The sequence below is a fragment of the Trachemys scripta genome, chromosome 1 (genome assembly GCF_013100865.1).
Source record: "Trachemys scripta elegans isolate TJP31775 chromosome 1, CAS_Tse_1.0, whole genome shotgun sequence".
NCBI lineage: Eukaryota > Metazoa > Chordata > Testudines > Emydidae > Trachemys > Trachemys scripta.
The window spans coordinates 343,514,105-343,528,082 of NC_048298.1; the positions used below are offsets into that span (position 1 = coordinate 343,514,105).

Here is a 13,978-nt window from a genome sequence, read left to right on the forward strand (position 1 = left end):
CAGTATGATGGGTCAAAATGTCATTCTTTTTTGTGCACCCCCACTTGCCCTGGCTGATTGCCCCCAGCCCAGAGGTGGCTGCATTTCGGTGGCACAGGGGATCCTTCAGGATGAAAGCTGTAAGTAGATGTACTATACAAGGCCAAATTCTTAGGCTGTGGCACATACTTTGCTCAGGCCCTGCTAAGGCAAAACTCCCTTTGGAGTAAGAACTGAGTAAAGACCTCAGGAGCCAGGTGTGTGTTAGTGCACAAAGACTGTCACTTCCTCCTCTGGCATTTCAGGGCTCTGGCCATTAACATCAGAACATAAGAATGGCCATGCCGGCAAGTTAAAGAAGTGAGGTCTCTTCCAACCCTGATATTCTATGATTCTATGATACTGGGTTAGAGCACAGGTCCATCTAGCCCAGTATCTGTCTCCAGACAGTGGCTAGTGCCAGGTTCCCCGGAGGGGATGAACAGAACAAGTGATCCATCAAGTGATGCTTCCTTTTATTTGTTTTAAACCTGCTGCCTATTCATTTCATTTTGTGACCCCTAGTTCTTGTGTAATGAGACATAGTAAACAACACTTCCTTATCTACTTTCTGTACACCAGTCATGATTTTATAGATCTCAATCATATCTCCCCTTAGTCTTCTCTTTTTCAAGCTGAGAAGTTCCAGTTTTGCTAATCTCTCCTCATACGGAAGCCATTCCATACCCTAATAATTCTGTTGCCCTTTTCAGAGCCTTTTCCAATTCCAATATAACTTGAGATGGGGCATCAACATGCGCACACAGTATTCAAGGTTTGGGCGTACCATGGATTTATATAGAGGCAATGTCATATTTTCTGTCCTATTCTCTATTCCTTTCTTAATTATTTCCAGCATTCTGTTCACTTTTTTGTCTGCTGTTCCGATGTTTCCAGAGAACTATCCACAATGACTCCAAGACCTCTTTCCTAAGTGCTAAGAGCTAATTTAGACTCCATCATTTTGTATGGATAGTTGGGATTCTGCTTTCCAATTTGCATTATGTTGCATTTATCAACATTCAATCTCATCTGCCATTTGATTGTCAAGTAACCCAGTTTTGAGTGACTGGCTCCCAGCCCCTCCTAAGGACCCCACTTCCAACCCAGCAGAACCCAGGTGTCCAGGCTCTCTGTCCATTCCACAGACCCCATTCCCCTCCTAGAAGAATCCAGGCATCCTTGCTCCCAGCCCCTCCCTGCTCCAAGCCCCCAGAACCTACTCCTTTCCCAGCAGAACCCAGGTGCCCTGTCTACAAGACCGTCCATGGACCCCAGTCTCCTTCAAGCAGAAACCAGGTGTCCTGGATCCCAGGCCCTCCCATGGACCCTACCCCCCTCCCAGCAGAACCCAGGCATCCTGGCATGTCTCACAGGTGCAGGGGAAGCTGCTACCTGACTTTAATCTACTGGAAAGAATGGAGGTATTAGGGCTCCTCACTGTAACAGTTCTAAGAATTTTTCAACATGGACAAAACATCTTCTCTCCTAGCTTCATTCGACTAGACAGTTGAAATGTTAAGAGTCAAACTTTCAGAAACAATTCACCCAGAAGCAGACGCCCAATGTGTGAATTTTTTTTTTAAACTCATTTATTTGTCAATTTTATAAGCAACTGAAAAGAAGGTCTCCTAATTGAAGGTGTCAGACAGCCTCAACTAAAGGTGATGCCACCAGCAGCACCTACGCTGGCCAATCCATTTTTGAATCGTATTCAGCTCTTGGCTCCAATTATGTCTTATGCAAGGAGTTCCACAGTCCAAATCGGTATAATATAAAAACAATTCTTTTATCAGTATTACATGTAATAATTGGATTTGTAATTGGATTTTCCCTTGGTTGTGGGTTGTGAGATGCAGTAAATATAAATACCTGATCTACCATCTTTTGTTTATTGATAGATTCATGGGGTTTAAGGTGAGAAGGGACAATTAGATCATCCTCCTATAATACAGGCCATTAAATTTCACCCCGTTGTCCCTGTATTGAACTCCATCATTTGTGTTTGACTAAGACCTGGTCCACAGTAGGATTTTACATTGTAGAAACATACAGCCACAGGGTGAGAAGGAAATGCAATCGTTAGCAAGTCTGACCCTGTGCTAATATGCAGAGAGTGTTGAATCTAAACCATCCCAGACAGATGGCTATCCACCCTCCTCTGCAACATTTCTATTAAAGGAGGTTCCATAACCTCCAGAGTCGTCTGTTTCATTGTCCTTCTTTTCTTACAATTAGGAAGATTTTCCTGAGATATGAAACCATTGACTCTTCTCCTGTGCTCTATAGCAAGAGACAACAGCTTTCCTCAATCTTTCTTATGGCAACTTTTGAAGTATTTAAAGACCAGTATTGTATCCTCCACAATCTCCTATTTTCCAAACTAAGCACTCCTGGTTACTTCAGCTTGTTCATCTGGCTTGCATTCCATCCCTTGGAACATCTCTCTCAATAGCCTCTGGACCATTTACAAATTCTCTACATCCTTTCTATAGAGCAGTATCCAAAATGGGATACAGTTCTCCAACTGAGGCATAAGCAGAGCTGAATAGAGCAGTACAATCGCTTATTGAGACCTGCATGCTATGCCTCCGCCAATACAACCTAGCATTGCATTTGCCTTTTCGAAAAGAGAAAGGAAAATCCAACCCCCTGAGAGATGTAGCTATATCAACCTAACCCCCATGTGGACAGCATGAGGTCGATAGACAAATTCTTCCATTAACCTTGCTATCACATCTCAGGGAGGTGGATTACCTATGCTGATGGGAGAACCCCTGCCATTGGTGTAAGTAGTGTCTACAACTGAAGCGTTATGGCAGCACCATTGTAGCAATTCAAGTGTAGACAAGTCCTCAAGCAGATCTCCCAGAAAAGCATCCAGTCTGGATCTGCAGACATGGGGAGGTGGAGAATCCACCACTTCCCTTCGCGGTTTGTTCCAATGGCTAATCACCTTCAGTGCTAAACCTTTGGCCCTAATTCCTGGCTGGAATTTGTCTGACTTCAGCTTTTAGCCATTGGGTCTTGCTCTGCCTTTCTCCGCTAGATTACAGAGACGATTATTACTATTTAAGAAAAATAGATGAAGCTCCTTAAGTCTCTCACTCTCCAGCATTTTCTGCACCTTCAAATCATTTATGTGGCTCTTTCCTGCACCTTTTCCAATTTTTCAACATCCTTTTATACATATGAACCCCGGTCTGGACAGTCAGTTTTCACCAATGCCATGTGCCGAGATAAAATTCTTCCACTGCTCCAACTCACCAACCCCCTGTTTATGTATCTGTGATAAATGAAGGGGAGGGGGAAGATTCCTTTTATGGACACCCAGCCAGCTATAAAGTCCCTCTTGGTGGCTGTTCTCTGATTGCTTTACCTATTACAGATTCATAACTTCATATTTGTATTATTTCCTTTCTATTTTCCCTTTTCCCATTTTATAATATATTATTACCCCACCCAGTTTCTGCCTTCTATCTAATAAATTCTTCTTAAACAACTCCCAATTTTCATTCACATTTTTCTGTCTAAATTTTTCCTCCCAATCAATTCTGCTGATAATTTCCCTCAGTTTTCTGGAATTAGCCCTTTTGAAGCACAAAGTGTCTATAGATATTACCAGTTGGGAACTTTCTCTCTTTGTCCATTTCAGTGTAAAAATTTCAATTTTTTATTATCCTCTCCTCTATCATATCTCCCTTCTTTCGCTCTCCTCTAAACTAACCAGTTCTTGATTTCTCATTCTGTACACAAAGGACAGGCTACCCCATTCTGATAGCATGTCTCAGAAATCCCTTTTATATCAGCTGTATCCTTTATGGACACTGGGTGACGAAAACTGAGAGCATGTTCAGAGCACGTTATTCTCCATCCCATTCCTAATGTATCCCAAGATTGTCTTTGTTTTGGCCACTGTTGCAAATCAGCCAGGGTGGCTCCAGGCACCAGTGCAGCAAGTGCGTGCCTGGGGCGGCAAGCCACAGGGGGCGGCCTGCCGGTTGCTGTGAGGGCAGCAGGCAGGTGGCTTTCGGCAGCGCACTTGTGGGAGGTCCGTCGGTCCCACGGCTTCGGCGGCAATTCGACGGCGGGTACGCCAATGACGCGGCACTGCCAGAGCTCCTGCAGGCATGCCGCCAAATCCACGGAACCGGGTACCTCCCGAAGGCGCTCCGCCGAAAGCCGCCTGCCTGCCGTGCTTGGGGCGGAAAATCAGGAGGTGTTTCCAGGGAACTGTGCTAAATGACACTGTGATCTTTTTCCTGAGGTCTATTCTAGTTGGGATGTGCCTCCCGCCACATGTCTGGGCAAAGGTTTGCTTTTTGACTACACTCAGATTTTGAGCCACCGGGTGAATGCGGAATTCCCTACAGCATGCACTTTCTAGTCTGGCTTTCATTGCATTAAGGAATAATAATGGATAACCAGGAGACATACTCATTTTTTCCTGCTGGTGCCTATTAATGATTCCCACATCAGAACACATTATTGATACAAGGAGCAAAATAAAATATGGAATTGGCATTAGTGGGGTCATTTGTTCATAATTAATATCTCTGAATAATAACAATGTAATTTTTCAGTGTGTGAAAAGCGACCAATCTGCTTCACCCATGAGAACAGCCTCCAGTAGTGTCTCATATTAATATTGTCTCTCCATCCAGGCATTTGTACATTGACCATCTCCCTTGACTCTGGGCACATACAGGAATTCAGTGAAACGTACGGTACATGCAGGAGACACAGTTCAGCCTCAGAATTTTACACATTCTACTCTACTCCATGTCAGACTCCAACACAACCGACGTCACCAACCCCTCCACCTTCATCCTGATGGGCATTCCTGGCCTGGAGGCAGCCCATGCCTGGATCTCCATCCCCTTCTGTACCATGTACATCATAGCCATCTTGGGGAACTTCACCATCCTGTTCATCGTGAAGATGGAGCTGAGCCTCCATGGGCCCATGTACTATTTCCTCTGCATGCTGGCCATCACCGACCTGGTTGTGTCTACATCCATCCTCCCCAAAATGCTGAGCATCTTCTGGTTCAATTCCAGGGAGATCAATTTCAGTGCCTGCCTCACTCAGCTGTATGTCTTTCACGGCTTCTTAGTGATAGAGTCGGGTATCTTAGTGGCCATGGCTTTGGATCGCTACGTGGCCATCTGTGATCCCCTGAGACATGCAACCACACTGACAAACCCTGTGGTGGCTAAGATCGCGCTGGCCGTAGTGCTGCGTGGCAGCATGCTCGTATTGCCCTATCCCTTCCTGTTGAGGCAGTGGCCATATTGCAGAACAAACATCATCCCTCAGCCATACTGCACCCACATAGCTGTGGTGAAGCTGGCCTGTGCCGACACCCGTGTCAGTAGTTACTACGGACTCTTTGTGCAGTTATGGGTGATGGGTCTGGATGTGATTTTTATTGTCATATCCTATACCCAGATCCTCAGAGCCATCTTCAGCCTCCCCACAAAGGACGCCCGGCTCAAGACTTTTGGGACTTGCATCTCCCACCTCTGTGCCATCTTAGTCTTTTACATCCCAGGTCTGTTCTTGTCTCTCTCTTTCCGGTTTCACCAGAATGTGCCCCTGCATTTCCATGGTCTCATTGCCAACATGTACCTCTTGATGCCTCCCATGCTAAACCCCATCATCTACGGGGTGAGGACCAAACAGATCCGGGACAGGCTGCTCCGGCTCTTTACTCATAAAGGGGCCTAATTTTTTCTCCTGGTGCTATGACTCTCTGAGCAAGTCCTTGAAGAGCTATCTGATGACATGGTGCTGGGCCTCTTCCCTGAAACACTGACTAGACAGTCAGAGAAACGCTAAACCCTTTTCTGACCTTACTGTGCATTGTCAGCTGGGGAGTCAGTCTGGGTACATCTCATTAGCTCATAGGGTTTCTCACCTTTCTTATATCTGGTAAGTGGATGCCTAAGGCTCCTGCTCCCTCTCTTGGCATTCCCTCAAGTCACTGCCCCCTGCCTCCCCTTTTCCCCCAAGTCCCTTACCCCTGACCCACTGATTCCCCCAAGGTCCTGCTCACTTCTCTGATTCCCTTCCACCTACACTTTCTGGATCAGCTCTGCATCCATCCCTCACCACTGGACTCCCTCTGCTCCAGGGCTAAGACGGGATCTGCTACAGCCTGGCAAGGAGCTTGCAGTGACTGCAGTGAGGACTCAGCTGTGGGGCCCACTGGCCACTCAGGAGCACAGAGGGAAGCCCGGAAGCTACACAGAAATAGCTGAGGATTGGGAGCAGAGTTGTGAGGCAGGCGGGTGAGGCTGTGCATCATACAGCTTGTGAGCCCTAAAGCTCAACTACAAATTCCTGAGGGCAGAGACCTTTGTCTGGTTTCTTTCCTTAGCTTTCAGCTCCCCAGTGTTTCTCACTGTTGGGACCCTGTACCGGGCAGGATGCCTTCCATCGGTTTGGGCTGGGAGCTCCTTGCTATGCAAACTTTAGTGCACAGATGAGTCTGTAAAACCTATTGCTCTAAATAACCAAACCAGTGCATACTGCCTGATTCCATACCACGTGGTTAAGATGGTTTGGACAATAGCCCATTTCTCTCTGGACAGTCAATGAACTTATAATATAAAGAAACTTAACTGGACTAAGGCTGTACCGGAACCCACATGGATAACATGTCAGCAACGCCAAACACAGGCCATAAAAGCCCAAGCCCTCCAAGGAATGAATGCATTCCAACTAGCAACGAAACCGCCTCCAGATTGTACCTGGACTGATGTAGCCTGTGCCCTTCAAACAGGCCTAATTAACTCTCACTCGCTTCTCAGTCAGATTACCTATGCTGTAGGGGTATTATTTGTATTAATTGTATTATTGGTTGTATTCATGGGATGTTTAAAGTTATGTGCTGCCCTAGCCTCTCCCCGTAAGCCATACTTGTAAATTCTGTGGCCTACCCATTCCAATGACCTGCCTTTCCTATCTCCCTGTAGTATGACTGGTGGACCAACATATCGAGCTAACTGGAGCCAGAGCCTCCAGGCTGAGTGCCCCGCCAGCCAGTGTGCGGGAAAGAGGTGTGCCTGGGCCCTTCTTTGAAGAGAGTGGGGGAGTGTTGGGGCATGGAAGGGTTAAGTAAAGACCTGGGTAACTGTTACTATGGTAATAGGGGAGTATGGCACAGGTGAGCAATATCCCTGGCTTGATGCATAAAGTTTGTTACCCACCCTTCCCGTTTTTACTTGTTCAGGATAGAGAAGTGTCCCAGCTACATAAATGTGTTCAGGGTCATGGCTCCTTCCCCACCCCCACCCCGTAAATTGCTGATTAAAAGAAATTGTAGTTACAATTGTTGTAAAGAAACATGTGTTTAAGGTAAAAGCACCTGCACAACATGCTTAATGCTGTAAAGAGGGGAGGGTATAATTATATTTCTGATAAGGCTATTCATTATATGGGCGTTCATATTACTAAACAAGGGTTTAAAAGAGTGTGATGTGATAAATCTGATGCTCACTCAACAATTGGGTGGAGGGGAACAAGTACTGCAATAAAGGAGTCCATTGACTCAATCCGCCTCTGGGTCGTCCTGCTCCTTCTTTCCATCTCTAACATGATCATTGTGTGTGAAGTTATAAAATGTTGCAATATATGTGTTACTGAAAGATGTTGTGAAGTGTCTGGGAAAATCTCAGCTTGGTAAACAAAGGCTGTTGCATATCTTCCCCACATCGAGGTCGAGGTGGGGATGAGCAAACTATATTAATGAACTTGTACAGTTCTGATCTCTGTGCCATACAAGGTTGTATAATTCTGGGTTTCTACTGCAGCAGGGGTGCAAGACTAGGGGAGCTGGGAAATTGGCTGGTGCTCCAATATAAATCGAAGCATTCCAGTAACTCGCTATTAACAATCCCTGGAGAGGCTGGCTGTGTATCATCAGCCGAGCAGCATGAGAAAGGCCAACCCAGCTGGAGTGTTAGGGGGCACAGCAGTTCCAATGTCTCCCAGACTTAACCCCGGGTGACAACCAGTCACAACCGTTCCCATTTAGTAAAGGCCTATACCACGCTCAGGATTTCCTTTCTTTCTAATATACTTAAAACTCTTCTTATTTTCCTTAACCTGATAGCCATGGATTTGTCTCTGGTGTCTTTTGCTGCCTGTAGACATGTGCTTCGTCGCTCATAGTACAAATTAGCTGGAGACCACTCCTTGAAACACCAGTGCCCTTTTATTTCCCTGTCTTTTCCCCCCACCACCTACATACAGCTCTATACAGTTCAGTATCAGTCAGGTAGCCCCTTGGGGAACAGCTTGCGCTTCCAGCTAGCTAGGAGCAACAGGCCCTCACTCCTCACTTTCCTGTTCCTCCCCTCCTACTTCCTTCCTGCTAGCTTTATAGGCCTTCCCCCACCAAGCTCACAGGTGTCTCTCTTTTAGGACTTTAATCAGCCCCAGCCTGTCAGCTCCAATCACTTCCCCTTACTGGGAGCTGAGCTAGCAGGCTGTGAGCTAACAGGGGCTGAGTCAGTGCCTTTTGGCCAGCACCCTGTTACCCTGCCCTTACCCATTTTCGATACTTCTATCCTCTCCCCCTGCTTTAGAGGCACTGATGTACCATCTCCTGTCAATGGATGGAGGGCAGACACCCATACTCAGCCTTCTGGATCTCTTTGCATTATTTGAGCCTGTTGTCAATGAGATACAGCTGTCTCACTTAGGAGGCAGCAGCAGTCCAGAGGGATGTTCTAAATTGGTCTGATTCCTTCTTGGCAGGATGTACCAAGTAGCAGTTTTCAGAGCAGTAGCCGTGTTAGTCTGTATCAGCAAAAACAATGAGGAGTCCATGTGGCACCTTAGAGACTAACACATTTATTTGGATATAAACTTTCGTGGGCTAAAACCCACTTCATCAGATGCATGGAGTGGAAAATACAGGAGCAGGAAGAAATACATGAAAAGATGTGAATTGCCTTACCAAGTGTGAGATTAATCTAACAAGACAATTCAATTGACAGCAGGGTGCCAAGGGAGGAAAAATTACTTTTGAAGTGGTAATGAGAGTGGCCCATTTCAGACAGTTGAAAAGAAGGTGAGAGTAACAGAAGGGGGAAATTAGTGTTGGGGAAATTAGGTTTAGGTTATATAATGACCCAATCATGCTAGGAAACTGCATCTCCAACACTAGACCCCTCCCTGGTGGAGTCCCACAGGGTCAATTCTCTCTCTAGGACTTTTCTACATCTCCATGCAGCCTGTGATAAATGGGGGGGGGAGCTTCCTTTTATGGACACCCAGCCAGCCAGCGAGCTATAAAGTCCCTCTTGGTGGCTGTTCTCTGCTTGCTTTGCCTGCAAAGGGTTAACAATGTTTCCCAGGTAAAGGAAGAGGAGTGGGTACCTGACCAAAAGAGCCAATGGGAGGGCTAGAACTTTTTAAAATGGGGGAAAAAAACTTCCCTTTCTTTGTGTGTGCACCTCTCTGGAAAAGAGGGGAACAGAGGGCAGCAGGAATGCTGTGTAAGGCTTGAACCAGGTACAAAAATTCATTGTTCATACCTAGAAGAGGGAATGTTTAGTTAGACATGATCAGTTTTATTTCTGTTTATTTTTTAAGGCTTGTGGATCTCCTCTGTGCTAAACCCAGATGCTTTTGTTTGCTTGTCACCTGTAAGCTGAACTCTCAAGAAAGCTATTTTGAGTGTTTAATTTTTGTAATTGTTTTTTTTAAGATCTAGCAAAAAAGCCTATGTTCAAGATGTATTTTTTTCCTTTTTGTTTTTAATAAAATTTACCATTTTTAAGAACAGGATTGGAGTTTTGGTGTTCTAAAAGTTTTGTGAATGTTGTTTGATTAGCTGAATGCCCCCCCTTTTTTTCTTTGCTTTTTTTTCTCGGTTTTTTCTTGGGGGGGGGGGGGGGGGGGGGATGAAAGGGCTTGAGGGTACCCCACAGGGAGGAATTCCCAAGTGCTCCTTCTTGGGTTCGAAGGGATTTTTAGCATTTGGGTGTTGGCAGAGTTTACCAAGCCAAGGTCAGAGAGAAGCTGTAAACTTGGGAGCTTAATACAAGCCTGGAGTGGAAAGTATTAATTTTTTAAATCCTTGTGGGCCCCCACTTCCTGCACTCGAAACGTCAGAGTGGGGATTCAGCCTTAACATGGTGGCAGAGTGGTGGGATAGTTTTGAACGAGAAACACAGACCTCAGGATTTTAAAAGGACACATTTTTCCTTTTGGCCACTTGAAAGCCAGAGAGGGTTTTTTTTTTCTCTCTCTCTTTCTTTTCTGCCTGAGGGGGAACAGGCCTGCAAAGGGATCGGCTGCAATGCCAGGGAGTCCAACAAGCCATTTATTTATTGTCTTTTCTATATTCATGGCAACATAATAGGTTGGCTAAAGTAGGGCAGTCCTGTGCATGAGGTTGAGGTCAGGCACCGAAACCAGTCTTCCCAAAGTGGCGCGTCACGGTGAAGACAGCCCCAGATGAAGCCCAGACATCCAGCTCCATGGTGGAAATACAGGGAGGGGATGGGGGACCATGGACTTCCCAGGAGGGAAGAGTCAGCCCTCCCCCACCCTAGATCCAGTGCCAGGACGGAGGGATGCCTTTAACTCAAGCCAAGTTCTAACTGAGGCAGAATGGAATTTCTACCCAGACATGAAGCGCTTGGAATCAGAGGACAAGCACTTGGAAGTGGAGGCGAAGTGTGCAGAGGCAGAGGAGAGAAAAGAGGTGGAGCACATGGAGGCGGAAATGCAGGAGGGAAAAGGACTCAGGATTTAACAGAGTCTGTTTGCTGGATATGACAGACTTCCCCAAGGTGCAACCTGAAACAGGGCTTCTGCTGACCCCTCTGGCATACCAACCTGGTCTCTCTCTCACAGTGTGAGGCTGTGACAAACTGCAATCCTCTCCCGGTCATGCACTGACACAATCACACACAGCTGCAGTTACATGAATGTTTTCACTAGCCATGCATTAACCAACAATAGAAATGATCCAGGCACTTCCCCCAGCTCTCCCGCTGAGAACCCCAGAGCTGTACCATCTTGCCCTGATCAGAAGCCTGACCTGTGTGGAGAGGAGAATGCACCAGCCCCTGTTCCTGAGAAAATTTCCCTTTTACATTTCTAACACCACACTCTTTTAGGTAAATAAATAGAAAGCAGATGTATTAAGTACAGAAGGATAGCTTTTAAGTGACTTTAAGTATTATTAGCTACACAAAGATGGATTGTAAGTGACTATAAGTAATAGCATACAGCTTAAAGTTTGTTATCTAAGAAATAAACAAAATTGCAATGGGAGTTCTATAAACTAGACTGGAATTGAATCAAGCCATGTCTGACCTTGATGGCAAAAGCAGTTCACCAATCATCCATACAACCCCTTCAGCCTGGGACTACATCCCCAGTTCAGTCCTTGTTCCTAAGTATTTGCAGGAGTTGTGTTGTGGAGGGAGGGAGGCTAAATGATTATATCACTTCCACCTTTCGTACTTCTCCAATGTAGAGGGAACTTAATTTTTCCAAACAAAAGTCCCCAGCACAGTTACTGGAAAAGTAAAGGTACAAGATGGAAGCCACTGTCCCATGAGCTGGTCACATGCCCTTGCATGCTTTCAAAACTTTAGGTACAGAAATGACACACACACACAAATAGGGAATCATATTCAGCAAATTATAACTTGTCCATTGATACCTTACATGGCATAGAGTGTATACATTACACAATAATCATAGCACCATGGTAAATATTGGGGTGCCAGGGTGTTGCTTTGGTGTACAGGATGTCACACCTCCCCCCTTAGTTCACTGAAGGAGTGTTAGTCACTGACTGATGCAGAAACAGTGTGTTCAAGGCTCTATTTATTTTTTGACCATACAATTCCCAAGTGTTGCAAATAATGTAGTGCTATCCACAGGTGTTCTGGCAAAGTTCTGTGTACCTTTCAACACTTTGTAGATCAGCCTAGTGACATGAGAATCAATTTTTTGTCATAAAATTTACCATTAGCAACTGACTTTGCATTATGAGATTTAACAATAACAAAAAATCTTTTAAGGCTGGTGGGCATTTCCAAGTATTTTTATTGTACCACGCCTTGTGTTTGGACAGTTTGGTTTGTTCAGTACCCATTGTGTCTTTCACCTTCTTCCTGAACCTTAACATGTGTTTAACTACTGGTTTTCCTTTCCCCAAAGTGTCGCCTTCAGTAGGGATCTTAGTTTAAGATCGTCTTTGGGGTCTTGGTATGCCAGGGTCTGGTGAGATAAAGATGTAAGGGGACTTTCCTGGTTAGCTAGCCCCTGTCGAGCTGCTTCCCAACCACAGGGTATGACAATGCAAAAAATTCACCGCGTCTTCACCTTGGGCTTTCCCTGTGGTCCCCACTCCCAACACTGGGAGGTTCCCCACTCCCCTTTCTTAGGGAGTTGTGATTGGTACTCTCTGGGCTAAGAGGTGTGTCTTCTGCAAGCAGCTCTTTCATAGCTGATTTTTGTTTCTTACCAGTCCAACCTGCCACCCTGTGTGCTGAGACTACCTCTGAGACCGTTTTCCCTGGCAGCTTGGGACTTCAGTACCCTGTCTTGTTGAGCCAGACACGCTAGCTTGTTGCAAACACAGACCCCGGTCTGAACCACATCCCCCCAGAAGCTGCAGGCTTAACTGAAAACAGCTTAAGAAGTGCTCCTGTCTCCAGCACCCAGATACCCAGTTCCCAAAGGGATCCAAACCCCGAATAAATCTGCTTTAAACTGTATAAAGCTTATACAGGATAAACTCATAAATTGTCCGCCCTCTATAACACTGATAGAGAGATATGCACAGCTGTTTGCTCCCACAGGTATTAATACTTGCTCTGGGTTAATGAATAAGCAAAAAGTGATTTTATTAAATATAAAAAAGTAGGATGTAAGTGGTTCCAAGTAATAACAGACAGATTGTTCCATTTTCTTTCAGGCATCTCTTTGAGGTGGAGAGGCTCTCTTTTGAGCCAGCTGAAGACAAAATGGAGGGGTTTCCAGTGTCTTATATAGTCTTTCCATTGTGGGTGGAAACCCCTTTGTTCTGCTGTGTAAAATCCCCACAACAAGATGTAGTTTGCAGTCACCTGGGCAAGTCACATGTCTATGAATGATTCAGCTTTTTGCAGGCCGACTCCGTTGTATACATGTTAGTTTCAACATTCCCAGGAAAGCTCAGATGTAGATTGGCATCTCCCAAAGTCCATTGTTAATTAAATGTTTCATAATTGGGCACTTACTGAGAATAGTCCTTTCTCAAGAATCTGACCAAATGTTTCACTGAGGCTACTTAGAATCAAACAAGTAAATAGCCAATATTCATAAATTCGAATACAAACATTATACACACATACAGACAACATAATCAGCAAACTACAACCTTCCCATAGACACCCCACTTGACTTCCTGTGGACAAGACCTGGTGCAACCATAGGAGCCTAGTTGCAACAATGATGTGTATGTGGTCACAATTTATGTCAATAATGTCACACCCTCCTCCTGAACTTACTGCCAGAATCTTGGACACTGTCCGTGATGGAGGCATTACATGTAAAATCCCTGTTTGTTTCCGGTCACTCACCCTCCCAGTACCTTTAAACCCTATGATGTCATTCATAAGTGTCCTAGCAAAGTTCTGGGTTCCTGGTCTCTGGGTGCTTGAAAACATGTTCAGGTGCAGTATTGCTAACAGAGTGCAGATAGCAACATGGGTCAAAGTGTAGGAGTCTTGGCATTTAGCCACCAATGCCATGTGGCAGTATGCCTCAGTTTCCCCTGCCACACAGCAAGCTAGGCCTGTTATGCTTTTGCTGATGTGCCAAGCTTCCAGCCTGTTTACAGGTATAAGCTGAAAAACACTTGTGGGGCTGTCTTGTCACCATCCTTAGCATGTACAAGTTTTTTTCCCCACAAATCAGGTATGTCACACATCTTTAAAGG

The 13,978-nt window shown here is 45.4% G+C and overlaps 1 protein-coding gene across 1 annotated transcript; it reads left to right on the top strand.

The window, feature by feature from the left end:
* Window positions 1-4,800: 4,800 nt before the first annotated feature.
* On the top strand, window positions 4,801-5,748 carry LOC117888006 (olfactory receptor 52K2-like). Its single transcript, XM_034791023.1, has one exon. It carries the CDS (start codon window positions 4,801-4,803, stop codon window positions 5,746-5,748), a length of 948 nt encoding a protein of 315 aa, XP_034646914.1.
* The last annotated feature ends 8,230 nt before the right edge of the window (window positions 5,749-13,978 follow it).

What these genes read in the sequence shown, in the direction of transcription:
- LOC117888006 (XM_034791023.1), top strand. Translation starts at nt 4,801, where the DNA reads ATGTCAGACTCCAACACAACCGACGTCACCAACCCCTCCACCTTCATC.